The sequence below is a fragment of the Eupeodes corollae genome, chromosome 2 (genome assembly GCF_945859685.1).
Source record: "Eupeodes corollae chromosome 2, idEupCoro1.1, whole genome shotgun sequence".
Taxonomy (NCBI): domain Eukaryota; kingdom Metazoa; phylum Arthropoda; class Insecta; order Diptera; family Syrphidae; genus Eupeodes; species Eupeodes corollae.
The window spans coordinates 84,666,551-84,689,208 of NC_079148.1; the positions used below are offsets into that span (position 1 = coordinate 84,666,551).

The 22,658-nt window shown below is 32.5% G+C and overlaps 1 protein-coding gene across 1 annotated transcript in view; it reads right to left on the minus strand.

The window, feature by feature from the left end:
* Positions 1–4,091: 4,091 nt before the first annotated feature.
* Positions 4,092–22,658, minus strand: part of LOC129947735 (nose resistant to fluoxetine protein 6) — a 40,410-nt gene continuing 21,843 nt past the window's right edge. Inside the window, exons 2-7 of the mRNA XM_056058403.1 lie at positions 21,236–21,501; positions 18,061–18,239; positions 17,107–17,799; positions 13,313–13,478; positions 12,366–12,989; positions 4,092–5,401 (exon numbers count right to left, since the gene is read on the minus strand). Of these exons, the coding sequence (XP_055914378.1) occupies positions 5,270–5,401; positions 12,366–12,989; positions 13,313–13,478; positions 17,107–17,799; positions 18,061–18,239; positions 21,236–21,501 (2,060 nt within the window). The 3' untranslated portion in view covers positions 4,092–5,269. The remainder of the gene's footprint in view (positions 5,402–12,365; positions 12,990–13,312; positions 13,479–17,106; positions 17,800–18,060; positions 18,240–21,235; positions 21,502–22,658) is intronic.

A 22,658-nucleotide genomic window follows, 5' to 3' on the forward strand; every position in this document is an offset into this window, starting at 1 on the left:
AACGTCTCCAAGAGTATGGTTTGGTAATAAACATATCAAAATGCCAATTTGCGAAGTCTGAGGTCATATATCTTGGACAAACCATCAACAAATTTGGTTGCAAGCCACCAGAAGATCGAATTGACGCCATTTCCAACTATCCAAAGCCAAACACCATAGCCGAACTACGTCGCTTCCTGGGAATCATTAATTATTATCGTCTACATACCAAACTGCGCCCACATGCAAGCACCATTGAATGGACTCATCAAGGATTCAAAGAAGAACGACAAACGGCCTGTTCCTTGGAACCCTCTTGCTAAAAAGGCTTTCCAAGAGTGCAAAAACAGCATCAAAGAGACAACTCTGCTTACACACCTCAACCAAAATGCATCACTGGTACTCACAACGGATGCTTCAGACACCGCAATCGGTGCCAAGCTAGAGCAAAAAGATTCCGACCAGAACAAACCCATTGGATTCTTTTCCTCGAAGCTTTCGAGTGCTCAGACTCGGTATAGTACTTATGATCGGGAGTTACTTGCCGTCTACCTTGCCATACAATTCTTCAAGCACATACTGGATGGTCGTCGCTTCGTAGTGCAGACTGATCACAAGCCATTAACCTACGCTTTTCAACAACGCTCAGACAAAGCTCCTCAACGTCGATTGAGACAATTGGATTTTATATCACAGTTCTCTACCGATATAATTTACCTCCCCGGACAAGACAATACCGTAGCTGATGCGTTATCACGAGTGAATGCCATATCAATGCCTTCGCAGTTCGATCAACGGGAATTGCATCTTTCACAACTGCTCGACCCCGAACTACGCGAACTTCTAAGGTTTGGGAACACTTCCCTCAAACTGACCAAATTGACCTTGGAACCTGGTGTTAAAATCTACTGTGACATTTCGGACAACGCAATTCGACCCTACATACCATCCACTCTGCGTCGAAAAGCTTTCGAATCCATACACAACTTGTCTCATCCCAGCGGAAGATCAACCAGTCGACAACTCAGAGAAAAGTACATTTGGCCGAACATAAAAAAAGATGCACTGGAATGGTCTCGCACTTGCATCCAATGCCAACGATCGAAAGTGAGCCGACACACTAAGCTTTCACCTGAGTCAATCAACGTTCCAGACCAACGTTTCACACACGTACACATCGACCTGATTGTTCTTCCACTGTGCCAAGGAAACCGATACTGCCTAACGATGATCGACCGATTCAGCAGATGGCCGGAAGCCATACCCCTACAGGACATGAGTGCAGAGACAGTCGCAACAGCGTTCTACAACCATTGGGTTGCTCGATTTGGTTCACCAACTACTATCACAACCGACCAAGGCACCCAATTTGAGTCGGCCCTCTTCTCAGCACTGATGAAGATGATTGGAACAACGAGGATACGAACTTCACCTTACCATCCTGCCTCAAACGGACTAGTCGAACGATGGCATCGTTCCTTGAAGTCCGCGCTCATATGCCATGAGGAAACCAACTGGATACAAGCGCTTCCAACAGTGCTAATAGGTCTTCGAACAACGTACAAAGAAGACATCAAAGCGTCCGCAGCCGAAATGCTTTACGGAACGAATCTGACGATTCCTGGTGAGTTTTTCGTTGACCAAGACATTGTTTCTGACCCACAGGTATTCGTCCAAAAGCATCGTGAAGTCATGCGCAAGTTTCGTGCATCTGCGACATCAAATCACCACACGAACTTGAAGTTGTTCATTCCACCTGATCTTCAAAAATGTTCACACGTTTTCCTTCGATGCGATGCGGTGAAGAAGCCACTCGAACAACCATACACTGGCCCTCATCCAGTTTTAAAACGAATCAATGACCGTCTCTTCACTATCAACGCAAATGGAAGAATTTTAAATATCTCGACAGAACGTTTAAAACCAGCACACATTTTTCCCGAAAACTGCGCCAGAGAAGAACAACAAACACCATCATCATCAAGTATTGGTCATCAAACACGAATGGAACCACCACATACATACTTTAGTTGGTGGAATCTTTGGATATAAAATCTATAGTACTATTTTCGTGAATCTTAAGCTGGCGGCCCCTAGTGCCTTCTGCGCCGCGGCATTAGCTATTGCATTTTTTTTTGCTAGAGGTCTTTCTGATTGAAAGTTTTTAATTTCCTGAACAAGACATTGTGTATTATGTATAGAAAACTTTTTTTTATTTGGTAGATATGTGCAAATAAATAATAATTATAGCAATTCCATTTCTGCAATGACTCGCACACAGGAATGGCTAAGAGTTGTAAGTCACTAGGCCCTGGTTCTCTACGGACTGTTGTGTTTAGAGCGAGGAAACATTTATTTCTATTTTAAATTAATTTTCAAAGTTTACTTTTTCACATACAAAACACGCAAAAATGGCTGGTTTTGACATTTCTTATCTTATTTTGTTAAGTGTTGCCATACTTATTTTTTTTGTTGTTGGGGGTTCTTTGATTTAAGTCCTCAAATGTAAAATGTACTTCGCATATACTCGAACTCGCACCCACCCTAAATCCTATAGTAATCTCAAGCAGGGGGGTTGCATACCTAGCTGTTAGTACGCCGCGCCGCCGGCCGTGGTATCAAATTAAAAAAAAACTTGTTTTTTTGTATGACTCAAATGTGTTTCCTCGCCTTAATATTTGAAACATGTTCTATTGAGACCCCTACCTAACTGTAAACAAAAAATCAGAAGAAAATTCGTGCTGCGGTAATAGAAAGTCGCCCCAGTTTTAACAACTTCACTATAATTTTTGTTTTTCAAATTAAGAAAAAAAAGTTGATAATTGTTTTTTTTTTTGGTTTTTTTTTTGGTTTTTTTTTTTAAATTAAAATCAAACGAGAGAGAGACAAGGACGTGAGACAAGACAACAATTAACTCGATACACGACGAAGAACATGATTCTCCTCACTCGAGCTTTCACTTAAAACTGAATACAGGTCTGATACAGGATAGAGATAGATTCGCAGTTCCGCTAATCTACCACGTCAGATGATGAACCGGATAGGCGACTCCTGTGCAATCAGGACTACATGGCACAAGGCGGAGTAGAGCTCTTAACTGGATTGAACTGATAGGGTGAAGCAAAAGAACCAGTTTTGGTGGCTTCAATCGCTATTTTATAGTTGGTAGTCGGGATGGGGTTTTAAGCCTTGGTCGGCTTACATACTTGTTTTACAGTTTTAGATTTTACAATGAAAAAGGAAAAAAAAGAAAACAAAAAAATATTAGATAGTTAGATTTGTTGCTGTGGTTATTCCAGTTTTAAGTAGTTTATAGGTACAATAAGTAGTTTAAGTTAGTTGAACTTAATTTTAGTTTTCATTTTATGGACCTAATTTTAAGTATTTCATTTTAAGGACCTAATTTTAAGTATTTCTAAGTAAAAATAAAAAAAGATGTGGAAGTTAGTTTTTTTTAAATTAGAATTAAGTGCTTTTGTTTAACTTAGAGTGTCCGTATGGTACCAATAAGTTAGTTGTAAGTTATGGTTAATTAGGCTAGTCTTATGAATTTTTGTCTAACTTTAAGATAGGTTTGAGAATGAATTAATAAAAATGAATTTGAAAAAAATTGCGATGGACTGTCTTGCCAGAGGTCTTGGGTTCGATCCCTGTATGTGCGTGCCATCCAAGTTTTTTCATGGGTACTGGAATTGACATATCCTCCAAGAATAATTCTTGTCATGAAAAGTGTTTTATCAAATAAGCCGTTCGTAATCGGCTTAAAACTGTAGGTCACCTCTATCCCTGAAAACATTACTAGCACACAGTAATGATTGAGAGCTGTATGTTACTAGGCCCTTGTTTTCAAAGGACTGTTGCGCCACCTAATTCATTTATTTTTTACACCACTAGCTGAAATAAGAAAAGGCACATATTTGAACTGAATATAAGGATATTTGTGTTAAAAAAGTGGAGAAAGGCATATTGATAAGATATATAAAAGGGTATTTATAGATACATTTTTCCATAAATACAATAATATATAAATAAAAAAAAAACTAAGAAATCGATTTAAATTTTATAATATTTAATAAAACATACTCATCTTTTTAAAAAATATATTTGTACAGCAATAATTGAAAACAACAAAATATAAAAATGTACATATGCATGTAAATAGGTATGCAAATTAAAACAATGGATGATTAATTACAATGAATGTCTACTACAGAATGTTAATGTCTTTCCTTAAGTAAAATTAAAACTGTTTAATACCACACAATACATACTATATTTATAAAATTTTTGTGAACATAATGATTTTCGTATTAACTTTAAATAATGATAACATATCGCTTTTACCAAGCCTAGTAACATTAAAAAATTGAATTGGTAGTTACAAAGCCACAGATTTCAGTACAATTTGCAATAGCAATTGCATCAAATCGTGAGAGAGTGATATATAATTCGCTTATACGAGAAATTCATAACTCTTAACAAATGTACTCGTATGTACATACATGCATTTATATAATTGACTTTTTGCAATACTAGTTGTATAAAATATGAAATTCGAAACGTCACTAAAACTATCTTCGTCAATTGAAATTTTTTCGTCATGCTTTAATCAGTAATTATCAGAATAAAATTGGTTAATAATTTTTAAAAGAAAATTATAGTAGATTAATTGTTTAATGAAACAGAGTGTTGAGGAAATAATAATGTAAAGTTTACTTTTATAAAAATTTTACATGTTAGAGATTTAATAAATGCAAAGGTGATGATTTTCTTAAATGAAAATTTGAAAAATATTTTTCAAAAACGTCCTTTACAATAAAGCAGTTTATTTTATTTTCGGAACATATTGACACGTATTTATTGTTGCTAGCTGAACTCATGTTTAACAACAAAATTTTAAAACTAAACTTATAATCAAACTAAATCACGAATTCGTCAAAATTAATTATTGTTCAATAAAAAGATACATAAAATTGAAAGTGTACAGAAGTAGAAATATAAAAGTCCCATTTCATTAAAATTATTAATATGATTTGTATTAGTTTAAAAATACATGCATCCATAACAACGAATTAAATTTAAGAGCAGTGCGCGTGCTTTTCACAAATTTAAAACATATTCTTAAGCATTAAAATTATATCTTTAATAAATATTATTGATGGATTAGATTCACATAGGAGTGAGGAAACAAACAGTCCAAAACGCTAAGCATTTTAATGTTGGTGTATAAATATGTTCTATAAGATGATATGAAATGAAAGAAATAGCAGCATCTTTATTGATCTTTACATCATTTGTCCATTATTTTCTTTCGGTTGGGTGTTAATAACTTAAGCATTGTCACAACTGGGGCTTCAAACGATAATGATACAATGAACGAAAGAATCCAAGAGCACACGACAAGGCCAAAAAAGGTGACAATCTGAAAAAGACAATTTTTAAGGTGGTTTAAATTAAGATTGAGTTAAATAAGTATATGCACAGCATTATTATACAGTATTTTATTAACCATCCCTTACTTATACGATCAAAAAATATTAGCATGTAATCTTAAAAAATAGCAAAGATATGGAGTTAACGTCTTTCTTATCGAATAACGATAATATATGTATCGTTAAAAAGGTCTTTGTTGTAATCACTTTTAAAAAAAAGTTATAGACGAAAGAATGAAAAAAAGCTTATTTATATGAACAGCAGTTCACAATCCATTAAGTGCAGATTCTAATAATCTAAGTAGATAACATATAATGTTAAACCAAAATCAACTTTTAAAAAGAATCCTTTGTTTTATTTAAATGTTGATATGAAAAAGATCGTGGGTTGCTTCCGTCACGTGTAACTTGCCATTGGTGCTTACTTACTTACTTAAGGTGACGCTACAGTCTTTGTGGGAACTAACTAACCTCCGTGTCCTTTCCCTTCTGCGCTGTCCTGTGGACGTGGATTCTAAAACTTTTCGGGCTAGACGCTTTTGGAGGACGGGTTTCGATGTGTATAACGTAGTTTGGTGCATTATTTGGTAGGTTGAAACATCTTTTTACGAAAAAGCTTTGAATCTTTTTACATTGTACATAAATGATCTGGCGGCTGACTCATGGACTTTAAACTTTGCTGAATGAGGTACTAACTTATTTTTCTAGAACCTTTACCAGGTTGGGTTGATTGCATTTTTTGATATTGCGAGCATCTTTGTTAGATGTTCACACCAAGACATATTATGTGTAAAGACGAGGCCAAGATATTTATACAGGTTTGTTATTCTTACTTCCACACCTTTGAAATTCCAATTTTAACTTAATGCTCTTCGTCCTCCATTCCTGAAAATATTAATTAAAGATTTGTCAAGATTAACTTCAAGGCTCCATTTATCGCAATACCTGCTGAACTTGTTAATGTTTTTTTGAAGTAAAGCTGGACTCTCAGCCAAAATTACAACGTCATCAGCATACAAAGGAACATTCTTTCCACATGTTTTCTAATGGGGAGTTCAGAATGGAGGACATTTAAGAACAAGACAAAAAGCAGAGCGCTCAGAACGTTCAGAACGCAAGATTATTTAACGCCTTTCCTCTTTCAAACAAATTAGAGGTACTGCTTTCATCCCAGACGGCGAAAACTGTATCTTGGTATAGAAGTGTAATAATTTTAACTAATTTCGTCGAGATGCCCAATGTAATAAGTTTGTGAAAAAGAGCTTCTCTGTTAATATTGTCGAACGCAGCTTTTAAGTCTACGAACTAAGCATATAGTTTCTTTTTCTTCTTCTTCTTTTCTTTTGGTGTGGTAATACTAGAATTGACTAGAAAAGCCCTGGTAGTACGAATACTCATTTTCTTTACATAGGGTTTTAAACACCATAGTTTTTCCTGCTTGCATCGATATTATATTTTCGAGAGTTTTTTCACAGCAACTTCATCAATTCTGTTTATGTATTGAGCTTGTCCATGGTAAACTATTTTCGTATCTTCAAAAGTTGTAAAACCTTAAACTAGCGGTATGTAGTCCGAAAAGGTTTTACTATCAATTAGAAACTTTCAATCATTTCCAACGCAGCAGTGTCAATCACTATGGCAATGTCTAAACAAAATTTGTTAATGTAAATATTTGATCGAATGTGGGCTTCCCTGATGAAGAGATAAATAAGGACCTATCAGGTTGTTAAAGAAAGGCGCAATTAAGAGACTCGATCGAAGAAGGATAAGGCGATCGCTTGCGACTACATAGTGCTACCTTTGCTACAGCAAGGTAGTGGTCCAAGTCGATTTTAGCTCCTCAGAAAGTTCGGAAATCCATAATGCTGGAAGCGTGTCGCACTTCGATCTTTGCTTTGTGGATGTTGAGGTGCGGAAAACGCGTACTAGCTACTATGACTTTTCAGTCGAAAAACGATCAGTCTGAATCCGCTTTTGGAAATGTTATCGTGAAAGCTGTTTTTTTATATATTCCATCAAAGATGTCTTTCCTTCTTAGATTGGCATTAAAATCTCCCAAGACAATTTTAATGTCATATCTTAGACAATTCTCATATGGTTTGTCTAAGAGCTCGAAGAACATATACTTCTCTTCTGTGGGCGAGTGGGCATATTGTGCTAATATTGTCGAATTCAGCCTTGATGCGAATGGTCATGAGGTGCTTGTTGATGCACCTATCGCTCTAAAAGTGTTGTCTCAGAATGGCTCCAATGAAAAAACCGCACAGAGATAGGCGTTGTTGGTTTAGTCGGTGTCAGTCATTATAGTGTATGACGCAGTTTTTCTTCCCCTTTTTTCCGGTCCATCCTATCGCATTTCCTAGAAGACGGCGATATTTGCTCTATAGCAGTCTAGAGCCTCCGCTAATTGTTTGGCTGCCCTCGGTCTATTTATAGACCGAAGTTCGTTGTCCTAAAATTGTTTGCTTCGAAACCTGTTTCTTCTGTATGTGCCAGGAGGACACCCTGACGCACTGCTGTCTGGATAAAAGATGGGTTGTGTAAAAATACCAATCCTCCCTTTTTCCCGTTTGCTACTCCCAACAACTTTCCACTGGAGTTGCAACCCAATCTCCAGTTGAGATACTTAATTAATGAAGCCAATTTGTCGCTTTAAAATTGAAAGTTGTTTTGGGTCATGCTCAAAAATACTCCATTACAAACAAAAAAACAAAAACATATACGTAAAACTCATTAATTTGTTTTCATTATTAGCAGCATTTTCCAAACAATAATAAGTAAACTTGAACTTTGGTAACGAAACATTTTTAAGGAATGAATGAAAATTGTATTTTGCGTTAAACTGTGGGAATTCACTAAAAGATAGTTCTGTACGTCAACATTCATTTCGATTACATGATCTATTGAATGAGTTGTGCATGAATTTAGAACGATTTTTTGACGTTTTCATTTCGTGATAAACGTCAAAATTTGCATTTTATTTACTCTGCATTTATTCAACAAGTTTGCTATAATCGTTGTGATTATTTTTTTTAAATATTGGTGTTCCTTTGAATAATAATTTTTTTTGATAGCAAATACGTATGCTTCCACCAATCAAGTATGTTATGGATGAGGTATTTTTCGATTATAACACTTTTTTAAATTTAATATTTATTAATCAAAAGGGAATTGAAAAATAGTTAAATGCTTGAATCATTAAAAACAAACTATAAATATAATTCTATTAATTAAATTGATACAGATTTGCAAAAAAATATATGAATTCTTGATGATCTGAAGTTAATTATGAAATTAAAAAGTGCCGCTAGCCCACAGCATCGTTCAAAGTGCCGCTAGCCCACGGCATCGTTCAAAGTTCCGCTAGCTCACGGCATCGTTCTTTTGTTTTTTTTTCACATCTATTCATGGACTAATTGTCAAAATTACAAATATAACAATGTAAACAAACGGGTTTTGGAGAGTGAAACGTACGAAAGATTCCAATCTTGGTAAATGGAGTATTTTTGGTCATGCCATTCGGGCCGTTAGGTTGTTTTTTCGTATAAAAACTGTCAACTGTATACAAAAAATTTCAAATGTAGAATATTTTGTATAGAATTTTGAAATCAAAACAATGCTTTGTTTTCTAGGTAATTAAGTCTAAAATCATCTTTTACCTTTTCTTATTTTCCAATTTTTAACACACAATGATTGTTTTTATTTCAACGTACATAGACTAAATAAAAGGTTTTAAGTCTATGTGTTTTTTATTACATACATACATCAATAAGTGTGAAAATAAATAAGTTAATGTATTTTTACATTTTGAAGTATATAAAATCATTGATTTTGAAAAGACATTTGCCTAGAAAAGCCGGCTTAGAAAATACGTTTTTAAAGATCTTAAACACACAAAACTTGTGCAATGAAGAAGAAAAATTCATCTCATATGTACAAAATACGTATCATTATTATTTAATTAACTTCCCATAGGAAGTTATTGCCTTGGGTCCGATTTGTCAAATTGAAAATTTTGACATTTTTCGACGTTTCAAGGTCCTTAAAGTCGAAATAAAAGATTTTTTGAAAGATGTCTGTGCGTGTGTGTGTACGTACTACCGTACGTTCCTGATGTTTTTTTCGTTGTCCATACCTCAAGAACCAGAAAAGATATCTACTTCGAATAAATTTTGTTATACAGATAATAATGCAGAAAGATGCAGAAAGGCTCTTAAGAAAATTGCGTGGGTGGTTTTTTTTATCATACCATTTTGAAAAAAAGGTGAAGATTTTGGTTAACCATAAATATCTTACGAACCAAAAACGCTAGAGACTTGAATTAAATTTTATATTATATATTGTAACGTGATACCAAACAAGCACATTTAAAAAAAAAAAACAAAATAAAGATTTATAAATAAAAAAAAAAACTGAAAAAAAAATTTGTCACCTCGAAAATTTTACGAATACAAAATGATTTTATCTTCAAAACAATTTTGTGCCACGAAAAATAAAGTTTTTAACATATGGTAAAATTTTGAGAAAAAACGAGTTGAAAGTTTTTTTTTATAAAAAATAAAAACCTAAAAAAACATTACTCAAAGTTGGTAAAATTTGAATTTCGACTCAAATATCTTTTCAAAAATTTGAGATTATGGGTTTCAACTTATTGCATGTTTTAAGAAACATTGTCTTCAACATTCTGAAAAATTTGGAGAAAAATCGAATCGACAGTTTTTTTTACAAAAAATAAAAACCTTAACAAAAAAAATAATAAAAGTTGCTAAAAATTGATTTCGACTCAAATAATTTTTCAAAACTTTGAGATATTGGCTTTAAACTACTTTTATACTTTAAAAAGTATGGTTGTCGACACTCAGTTAAATTTTGAGAAAAATCTATTTTTTATAAAAAAATAAAAACGTAACAAAAAAAAACAATATTAAAACTCTCTACTTTCAACTCAAAAAACTTTCGAAAAAATAAAAATATTGTCTTCAAACCTTTTTAATTTGACAGGAAATTTTGTTTTCGTCGATATACAGCAGTTTTTTTTATAAAAATTAAACAGTCCGTTTTTTTCATAAAAGAATATCATCTATGAAAAATTGTACTTAAATTTGGTATAATTGATGTTTGGTTCTTGGTATCTCTCAAATTAATTTCATTCATCTAATTTGTAACAACTTAAGAAATGCTACTAAAATTTTTAAACAAATTTTGTTGAATAAAAATATTTTTAAAAAAACTAGATTTTCAAACTAAACTATTTCTTTTTATGAAAAATATTGTTGGTAATTTTAAAATTTAAGAATAATTCAACTAACAACTTTTTTAACCAAATACTAAAAGATACAAACTTTTAAGCTGGACAAATTGACAGACGGGATTGGAAGTTATCAGAGTGGGTCGCATCTCAGCTTCTTTTTATTACTAAGCTTTTGTGTATTGCAAGATATGAACAGTTTCTTCTTACTACAAATACAAAGACTTTATTTTTCGTTGGACTTTATTTTTTTTTACTATAATCTTAAGAAACAAAATTGAAACTACTTTAACTCTAGAACCCTAACCAGGGTGCTGTTTCACCCTTTTTTAACAAGTGCTAATACCCATATGTGGTAAGCTTCAAACTAAAATGTAAGCCAAATGTGTTGAATAGACGTTTTAATAAGAGTTTTGTTTTAAAAATGTAAAAAATACTATTTTCATATTGATTTGAATTGAAAATTTTGACATTTTTCGACGTTTCAAGGTCCCTAAAGTCGAAATAAAAGACATTTTGAAAGATGTCAGTGCGTGTGTGTGTACGTACTACCGTACGTTCCTGATGTTTTTTTCGTTGTCCATAACTCAAGAACCAGAAGAGATATCGACTTCAAATAAATTTTGTTATACAGATAATAAGGCAGAAAGGCTCTCAAGAAAATTGCGTGGGTGGTTTTTTTTTACCATAGCAATTAAAAAAAAGGTGAAGATTTTGGTTAACCATAAGTATCTTACGAACCAAAAACGCTAGAGACTTGAATTAAATTTTATATTATATATTGTAACGTGATACCAAACAAGCACATTTAAAAAAAAAAAAAAAAATAAAGATTTATAAATCAAAAAAAAAAACTGAAAAAAAAATTTGTCACTTCGAAAATTTTACGAATACAAAATGATTTTATCTTCAATTTTGTGCCACGAAAAATAAAGTTTTTAACATATGGTAAAATTTTGAGAAAAACCGAGTTGAAAGTTTTTTTTATAAAAAAATAAAAACCTAAAAAAACATTACTCAAAGTTGGTAAAAATTGAATTTCGACTCAAATATCTTTTTAAAAACTTGAGATTATGGCTTTCAACTTATTGTATGTTTTAAGAAACATTGTCTTCAACATTTTGAAAAATTTTGAGAAAAATCGAATTGACAGTTTTTTTTACAAAAAATAAAAACCTTAACAAAAAAATAATAAAAATTGCTAAAAATTTATTTCGACTCAAATAATTTTTCAAAACTTTGAGATATTGGCTTTATTATATTTTAAAAAGTATGGTTGTCGACACTCAGTTAAATTTTGAGAAAAATCTATTTTTTATAAAAAATAAAAACGTAACAACAAAAAAAAACTATATTAAAACTCGGTAAAAATGTACTTTCGACTCAAATAGCTTTCGAAAAAATAAAAATATTGTCTTCAAACCTTTTTAATTTGACAGGAAATTTTGTTTTGATATACAGTAGTTTTTTTTTATAAAAATCCAACAGTGGGTTTTTTCATAAAAAAATATCATCTATGAAAAATTGTACGTAAATTTGGTATAATTGATGTTTGGTTCTTGGTATCTCCCAAATTAATTTCATTCATCTAATTTACAAAAACTTAAGAAATGTATTTGAATATTAAAAATGCAAAAAAATACTATTTTCATATTCATTTGAAAAAAGGTATACATTATACATAAATGTGTATTTTATTTACTTACCATTGATTCTGCTCCAAGGTGCATTGGAGAATCGGAGCTGAGGGCCATTGCCCTTATCACAATCGGATGTACGAGATAAGCACAGTATGTTACTCTAGAAAATGGATAAAGGCAAGGTGCTGAGAGAATAGTGTTCACAAATCCACCATATCCAGTGGAACAAGCAATAGTTATCCAAGCCAGAGACATTGCCCAAGCTGAGTGGCTTAGAGAACTATACGCAGCTGCTGTCAGCCGCGAGAGCTCTGTGTTATGAAGACCAAAAACAAGAACCAACAAGTTTGTCATAGCTAACGTCCACGCTAGTGAAACTATTTTTTTTGAAAAACGAATTTTGCAATTTGTTTTAAATAGTATCCATCCCACCGACATGCCAATCAAGTAAGGTCCCAATCTCGTCCACGGTTTATCATATATTTTGTCAAAGAGAGCTAGAGGATCATCAGTATTGGGTCTGTGGTTATTTTTAAAGGCGATAACAGCTGTGGTTATCCAAGATGAGAATAAGAAGACAAACATAGTGCTAGCTGCTAGCTTGAAGTGACGGACGGCAACAATCAAGATAATAGCTCCAATAATGTAAAACTGCGTATCATTAGCAAGGTACCAACTCCAGAGCATGCACTACAAATATAAAGCAATAATTGAATACAGAAACGATTCATTTTTGCGTGAAATTAGTAAATAGATTAGGACTTTATTTTCTTCAATTTTGTGTAAAGAATTTCGAGATACAAAATAAATCATTAAACTTAATCATAATCAATCGGCCAATACCTCGCCGATGAGTTCTTTAAATTGTATTTTATATTAAAAAGTAAATCATAAATCCTATTATAAATTAAGGGGCTTCAGGTACTCTATCGTCTTAATTTTCGGAAAAAAATCCATTGATTTGTAGGGTTCATTGACTATGAATTTTTGTATTCATTCAAAAAAATACTTACCATTTGGTCAACAGGAAATAATGTGTTTATGTACAACAAGTTTCTCCACCAATAATTCGGGCACGTGACATGATCCATGGTTGGTGGTTCAAAGATTGAAAATGCATCTAAGTACTTCATTGTGACTTGAACAACGAAAAGTACATACATGTAAGGAGCAGTTAATCTAAAACAGTGTGAATAAAAATGTTCTTATCAGCAATGCTTCAAATACAAGTAACATTTAAAAATATAGGTGCAATTAATACAAAATTATATTGTTATCTTATCAAGTCATTTGAAGGAATCTTATGTAAGAAAAAAATTCAAAAGTGCCGTTCATTCCGCTGGAGATTTTATAAGGCTTATTATACCAGTTCTTCCTTTTCTGTGTTCGAAAAGCAGAACCTTACAGATAACATGAGTGACAAATAACTGCTGGAACAAAATGGTGACGGAGCCGGAGTCGTAACCGGAATACCTGTCAAAATATTAAAAGTACGCAAATGGAGATGCACGAACATAACTTGACGGAATTGGAATCGGAGCCGCAGCCGGAGTCGGAAGAGTTGACCAACTTTTAACTTTGACGTACGAAACTTTTAACGTCTATCATTTTTGGCACATCAAATTTGATTTCGTGGCTTGTGTTTGTGCATTGAATTAATAATTTTCATTGCGGTTGTTTGAATAAATAAAAAAAGTTAAATTAAATCAAATAAAAGTTAAAATTATCCAAGCGGTCAGTGAAAAGGACGTCCTTGACACTACAAAAACAATAAAATCAAAGCAAAGAATGGGAAGTAATTGCCCAACAGTTGAATATGCCAATTGTGTTTAATGTGCGATGTTGTTTGTTCGTCAAAAAGTCGTACGACACATTGTGTTCGTACTTTCTGTGAACGTACAACAAGCTGTGACAGCTATTCCGACTCCGGCTGCGGCTCCGATTTTTGCATTGTGTTCCAGCAGTAAATATGAAGAGTTCGTCGCGTATCATTTTGACCCAATAACATAGGCAGGGAGATTGGATTTTCATAACTGGTAATAATAGAATGAACAACAAATAAATATGATCATATTGACACAATAACAATAACAGATAGGTTGGATTTTAGTAACAGGTAATAGTATAACCGATATGTATATATCCAACATAAGCAATGATCCCCTTTCATATAAATTTGATACGGTTTTTAAACTACAATTGAATAAATACCCTTAACCTTTCTATACTCGCGCATTGGTCTCTCAGACCGACAAATCATTAATTCTTTGTTTACTTGAAAAATAACATCCGTGCATCTTTGAAGTTCTCAGTAGCTTCCTATATATGTATTCTCTTTCGATTAGCTGGGCGCAAGGACACTTGCCAGGTAGACGTGTTGTGTTTTTTACGTGTTTTCGGTCTGTCAGACCGACGCGAGTACAAGTGTTACAATTTTTGGGTAAGTAATTTTTTTTTATTTTAGAACATTGGTGGGTGAAAAATATTGTTTTACTTTAGGGATGTTTATATTTTACATATATAATATGGACATATACATATGGACACAAAAACAAGCCCCAGAAAGTTTATTGAAAAACTGTCATATGATCTAATAATGCCTCATCTAAAATACGGGCATTCATTTTGAGTCTGCCACGAACATTGAGACTGAGGATTTTAGAAGTGTGCAAACTTGATCAAACTAATCCAGGATCATCTGGAAATAATCAAACAGGGTGCTGTTCATTTAGCTCTTCAAAAAAAAAACCGAAAAACAAAATACAACTACATGAAATGCAAGAAATATTTTTTTCTCGAGTATGCATTTATGGTATTTTCGGATTGCTACGCCTTACAAAATTATAAAGACTGACTCTTTTTTTATACTTTTTTATAATTGATGTTATTTGTTTAAATGAATTATTAAGTTTTTGTTTGTTTTTATTGAAAAAAAATATTTATTTTTATTTTTTAAGCTAAGGTCCTAAAAAAACTAAATTTTTTGAGAAGCCTGTTTAAAATGAAATTGCTACCAAATAAAGTATAAAGTTCCTATGTTTTTCTATTTGTTTTATTTAACTTTATTACTTTCTTTAAAATAAACCGCAAAACTAATTGGAAAAAACATATTCGTGAACGTAGAGACGAGATAAAATCTCGGTCTGAGAGACCGTGCGCGAGTATATGTGTCTTGTCAAAATGCGCGAGTACAGGAAGGTTAAAAAATATAAAATAACTAGCCGACCAGTGCTAGCGTTGCTTCGTAAATTGTTACCACGAACATTTTTTTGAAAAAATTTCTACTGAGTATATTTTCTACAATAATATTAATTTTATTTGGTATGTATATACGTACCGTATCTAATTAGATTTCACACTTGAAAAAAAAAAGAGTTTGTTCATGTTTGTACATATTATAAATATTTTTTTATTTTAGCCTCCGGATATACAATATTTGCAGTTATATTACTGCGAGGAAAAAGTATGTATTGGTTGCTTTTTGAGCCTACCCTGAAAAAAGCAACATAAAGCTGTTCATAAGAGAAGACATTTTCCCTAAGGTCGACTCCAATAAATTTAAACGATTGACCCTGAACCTTGTTAACTGTCATACCAAAGCATGGTTAAATGGGAAATTGCACACGTTTAAATTGAAAACGGACATCTGTCCGGTAAGAATTTGGACTTGTATTTATTTTTTAATAGCTTTTTGATTTGGAGTCGTGTGCCATTGCACAGATTCGGAGGATTGAGATTTCTTATTAGAATAATTGGGTTACCAGTTTGTAAATTAAGTTGATATGGCGGCAGGCCTGCTGGGTTGAGTGAATTTGAAAACGTGTGCAATTTTCCATTTAACCATGCTTTTGTATGAGAAGTAACAAGGTTCAGAGTCAATCGTTTAAATTTATTGGAGTCGACCTTAGGGAAAATGTCTTCTCTTATGGACAGCTTTATGTTGCTCTTTTCAGGGTAGGCTTAAAAAGTAACCAATACATACTTCTTCCTCGCATAATATAACTGCAAATATTGTATATCCGGAGGCTTTAAAATAAAAAAATATTTATAATATGTACAAACATGAACAAACTCTTTTTTTTTTTCAAGTATGAAATCTAATTAGATACGGTACGTATGTATATACATATCAAATAAAATTAATATTATTGTAGAAAATATGCTCAGTAGAAATTTTTTAATATGCTAATACTAATATTCAAAAAATGTACGTGGTTACAAGCAACGCGAGCACGGGTCGGCTAGTAACTTTATATTTGCTTTAAACACATTTTGAGGGTGCTTCCGGCAATAGAGCTACCAGTCGGGTCTAGATACTTGGGTGTTACTACGTAATTAATGTTGTTGAAATTAACTCTTGTAGGGGAGTTACCTTTTCTTTATTTTGTATTTATACAATTATCTGCTTGAGAAGATCACCATACTGTTTCTTGTTGACATTGAATTGGAAACATGCTTATACTAAATAAATTGTCATTTTTTGACCTTTTGATGAACATTTCTGGTTTTGGGTTGCACCTATGCTATTTTAACAAAATTTCAAGATTTCTTTCACCAGTTAAAAATCAATTTGTTTCGAATTTGCTAAAGATTGTAGTTGAGTATAGCTTATCCTGTGTACCTATTTATTATCCGCTTAGCAATTTTTCTTCAGAAATAATAAATTTTACATTTTGAATAATTTTTTTTGTTATAACTTGAAACTGATGTTTGTACAAATTATATCAAAAATTCATGTATATACTTCATCAGGGCAAACGATTAACGAATTAAATTTCTAAGTATAAAAATGTAAAAACGACCATACCTGACAAAGCGATATCCAACCAACCCCGTAAAATGTACCAAGCCAGCAGTGAATTCATTTGCTCCCTTCGTCAAATTATTTAGGTTTCCTTTAGCATTCGTCCTAAAGTAAATATACGAAACCAAAACCCCACTCAAAAAAAAGAATGTATCCACACTAAAAGGTCCATTAGTGATTGCCTGGAAAAAGAAGTTCTTCTCGACTTCTTTTCGCATTTCCATGTTATCAGAATACTTAAATATCACAATACAAGTATGCCCCAATATAATCCAAGCCATCGAAAATGCTTTAAGGCCATGGAATGATGGGATGGTGTCCGGGCCTACATTGCGATCGCAAATGGCATTGAAATTTGTTGTCACTGAAAACGATAATAAAATTTCTGACCAAATGGAAAGTTTTTCTGGTTCATGAAGATGACCTTCAAGGTGTTCATCACAATTGTTGGTATTAACTGAAGGTACTGCGTTTGGGAGATTCAAAACGATTTTTAAATCCTTTAGATCTTTTTTTGGGTCATTCATGCCTGTTTCACTGTAATCGGAAGCCGCACATCCAATTCCTGATGATGTTTCACTGTTATTCATCATTTCTTTGTCTTGTTCCCGCAAGGCTATTTGAAGTTGTTTTGTCAAGTATGCTTCGTAGATTGTTCCAGTAATTATAAATACAAAAACTATAGTCGAAACAATACTGAAAAAAAAAATAATACAGAAGATATATCTATGTATTTTGTGATAAACCCCTGCTCAAAATGCTTTTCCAACTTTTAGAATACTTTGATTGCGATCATTTTTTAATGAAAAAAAGTAACAGCCTTTTAACCATAATAATGGAATGAAAATATAGGAGCGTCTAGTGCACGCAGCGTGATTATTTATGCCTTTAATAAAATACAGACATATATATCTTGTCATACATTTTGAGCAAGGGCGCACAATAAATTTATATTACGTTAGTATCCAAAATGTTCTGTCATGGAATAAGCTGTAAGTTTTAGCAGTTGGGTGTCGAATTTCAATTAATTTCACATTAAGATCTGACAATTCCGATTGAGAGCTTGTGACAATTGTATGCATGTCTGCTATGGAGCAGGTGGATGGAAAACAAACACCAATGTATATCGTTCGCATCTGAAAAATATTGGTCATTAATAAAATTTGTTTGGATGAATTAAGTAAAGTTAATAAAATATGTGGCTAGTTATTTTTTATTGAATTGAAACTAGGTGTTAAATTATGAAAAGTAACTGCAAGCATGCTAGTCCGTGCACTTTATTGCCATAACGAAAGCCACGGAAAGATATTATTAACTGAGGAGCTTATAAACAACAGGTGACAATTAAAAATTGAATTAGGGGGAAAATCCGTTAAGAACTAGTGCCTAGTGACTTACAACTCTCATCTCAGCCATTCCTGCGTGCGAGTACTGTTGTCAGAGATGGAGGGGACCAACTAATTTGAGACAGCTCTTTTCATGACAAGAATTACTTACTATTAAGATACGGGCAAAATGTGACCACTATACACAACTGACAAATTTTGAAATAATTTTAATGCGACGTGGCGTTGGTTATATTGATTATATTGTAGTTGTTCAGTATGATTTGAAATCGAGTGTGTATCCAATAGTGTGCTTTTACTTTTTGAGAGCGTTAACACCTACAAATCTCAGTTTTTTTTTTAGACGCCAATCAAAACAAAATGGTGCTCACATAATAATAACTGTATTGACATCTTAATCAAATTTCTTAAAAAGCAAAACGGGAGACCTTCTTAAAGCCAGTTTTTATGTAACTAGTCTTTAAGAGAGTCAATAATATGGGTGTACGAATTGTATTTTCTGATCTAAAGGTTCTAGTTTAACCAGGTAACATTAGATTTTTCATTGAGATATGCACTTCGAATAGAAATTTAAATATTAGTAACTGAGCCGTTCACTCTTAAGTCATGTAAAGAGTGTCCCAAAAGCAATGGCTACAACTGAAGCCATTAGATTTACATTTATGGGGTCACATGTCTATGTATGTATATATGTAAGTGTACAACCACGCGTGCATTTAAGGAGGATATTCAATGATCTTGGAACATTTCGACAAACAAGTGCAAATGTGTATGCAATGCCGTGGAAGCCGTTTTTCCAATGTGTTATTCCATAAATAATCCTATTCTTTGTACTTTATGATTCAATACAAAATTACAATTAAAAGATTTAAACCTGTGTTTTCTATTTAATTCAAATTTCGCGTTAATGTTGGTACACCATTTATATAATCTATATAATTGTGAGAGAAAGTCTACGGTTGAAATGTTTGCTTTGTATGTATGTTTTAGCAAAATGAATAAATTGCTTTAAGCTAAAGTTTTAAGCTCAATAACAATGAATACAAAAGTTGTCCAAAAAATAACAAATAGTGATCTTTTGGATCTTAGTGATTTTAAAATTGATTGGAATTCACTTAATGACATTTGAGGAAAATGTTAATTTACATAATAAGAATTCATTGGTCAACAAGCCTTGTTCCTGGCAATTAAATTGCACCGATGAGTTTTGATGGCCTTTAATCAAATCTCGGCAGGTTTTTCAGATATTAAATGTAGATTAAGATAACTTTATTCAAATCACTCTCAAACTTATTTATTCAACACTTTCAATTATTACTTTTCTTCACTTTATCGTATTTCACAATCAATTGACCCGCTTCGCTTCCGAGCGCCTATTTATATATCTCAAATCGGTTTAAGAAACTACTAGGTTCAATTGCAAGAACTTCAACAGCATTATTTTTAAATAAATTTGTTTTTTAAGCGATTTCTGGTAGTTCACATTCGCGGCTGCACACTGTACTTTACTTTTCACTATGCTGCCTACTTACTGTGTGTTCTAAAGTTTTTAAAGCTGCCCATTGATCTGAAAGCTTTTTGGCTCCTTGACCCATAATTTGATTTATCGCCGTTGAAAATAGTAAGACTTTTAAATGCTTCTAACATTTTGAACTCGTGTCTGCTGTCGTTTTGTTTTTTTTTCCTCCACATATACTTTTCACTGAGAAGGTATATTTTTACCTGCTTTGTTAATAGATAGTTCTTGTAACCGGCAACGCGAGTGTTTTGTTTACGCGAGATTTCACTTCTTGTTCTCGAGGTCCGCACGATTGAAGTTAAAAAGTATATTTAACCTCCTGGCAGGATCGCCAATGAACACATTTGTTTTGCACTTTTAAAATTAAAAGAATATTTTACTATTTTTCAAAGCTTTTAGCTATAAACTCTAACGAATTGATTCTGAAGCGAGCTACACGGTTGATAATGATAATGATTGTACTCATCAAAACAAGAGAAGCATCAAGGATCCCATAAAATGTTTCCTCATAAGATTTCAGTTTTGTCAGAAGCTAGAAGACATGAAGCCATTCCGTGTTTCGCTTACATTATGTGTTCGATTCAGAATTTAATTTATCCAATTTCAACACCAAAATATTGACTTCCTTAGAAGTTCTATATAAATTGGTATATAATAATCTGTCGTTCACTATGGTAAATTAATGGTCAGTATAAAAGGTCTTTTGTTGACCTTTTTGAAGATGCAAATTAAATTCGTCTCATTTTCAAACTCATTATTCATCTAATACAGTTTGATTCATATGTAGGAAGTACAGAGAAATAAACAATCCAGAACAATCTATTGTTATATTCAAGTATTGAAACCTGTATACAAATGGCATCCAACTATGGGGCTGTAGAAAGAAAACAGACATTAACCTATCCACAACAAAGTCGTTCGTGCAATAATAATTGCATACACAAAAAAGCGTTCTGCATCATGACTTTCAAATTAAAATGGTTAAAAAACAAAGTCATAGAAGCTCCTGTCTTAAAAGTGAAAAATTCTTTTGTCAAACTTAAATAGATTCGTTCTGTTTAACTTAGGTACTCGGTATCGATTTTTTCCGTGTGACTTTTAAAGATTTTCACCAGATAGGGAACACAAATATGAACCATACATACATTTTTAGTGCTTAAAGGATTCTTTTTATAATGCCGGCAGCCACTTTAACATAATTTTACATAACCATATACACTGTCTATCGGTTTTTTTAATCAGCACAGTGTAACAACTGTAAACTTACCACGGAAGTAATCATAGTGTTGTTCAAAAACATTTTCAAAATATAAAATCCCGGTTGAAATGGTGGATTTTCATGACGCACTGAACTGTAGAAATGCTGATGGGCGGCTGCAAATGGCAAGCCACTATTTTTCGATTTTGTTTTATTGTCCTCTCTATTGTCGACATTCTCCAAGTTGTGAATTGATTCACATAATGACATCGATCCCATCCAATAGTTGTTACCATACAAGAATCCCGATGTATAACGTCCAGACGCATCATCCACTAAAAACAAAAATATTATTATTGAAAAGTTGTATACAAAAGAAAATACAACATTATGAATAAGAAAGCTTAATGGAAGCTATATTTTACGACCAAATAATTTTCAACACAAAAAATGTGCTCATCTGCCTCAACTCAGTTATTAAGAAATAAAACGAACTCCAATAACATATTACACTACAGAAATACAAATTGCAAAAGTAGACAAAGGAACAACAAAATTAATATTATATTTTAGACACTGGTCTTTAACATTAAAGAAGTATTCGTTTATGTTTAAAAAAGTTTAGTCATGCGAATAAATAGGTCATGTATTAATTTTAATTGTAAACTTATGCAATTTAACAAATCAGGTGCATTAATTACACCAGTTAAAAATTGACGAGTAAAAACTATGGATATTAACTTTCCTTTGCAATATAGGCTGTATTTAAAGAAGCTTTTCCAATGTTCTTTTTAATTCATAAGGAAGAAGGTTGATATTTTATATTTTTGTAAATCTCAAAAATGGGATACTAAAATTCTTTACACCAACGTTTAACAAATCCTTCCAAAGAGTTGGGTTGGTTGGTGAAAGAACTTCTGAACTTAACCTATTTTAAAGAAAAGAAGAAATTCAAGTGATAAATTAAGGAGGAATCACAAATGCTTTCAGCCTAAATGTATTAATATGAAAAAGTTGGTCCTGTCCTTAAAAATACTGCAAATATGTCGAGAAGGGGAGATGCTACTACCGATTTACAATTTTTCAAGACTGGATGAATTCCATCATAATCATCTTTAAGTAAGATTTTATCTAACGTCATTTGAACATTATTAAAAGTAGGGCAATCTCGCGATTATAGAAAGATTTCTCATCTATTTTTAAGGGAGTGTCAATGAAAGTTATTAGCAAACGCGTTACAAATTCCTGGAGTAGTACCTAAATTATTTGTATTATAAGTAAGAAAGCCATCATATTTTCTTTTTGTATTGCCGAATGTTTGGAGCCAAGCTCAAGAGAACTTAGATATTTAAAGATATCAGAGGTATAAATAATTGGGGCAGGTTCTTCAAACTTTTCAATCCTTGTTTCTTTTGTTTCCAAGCATTTTAAGTTCTTTCGTATACCACTTCTTACAAAAACTGAAATATTTGTATATGATTTTTGCAGGGTT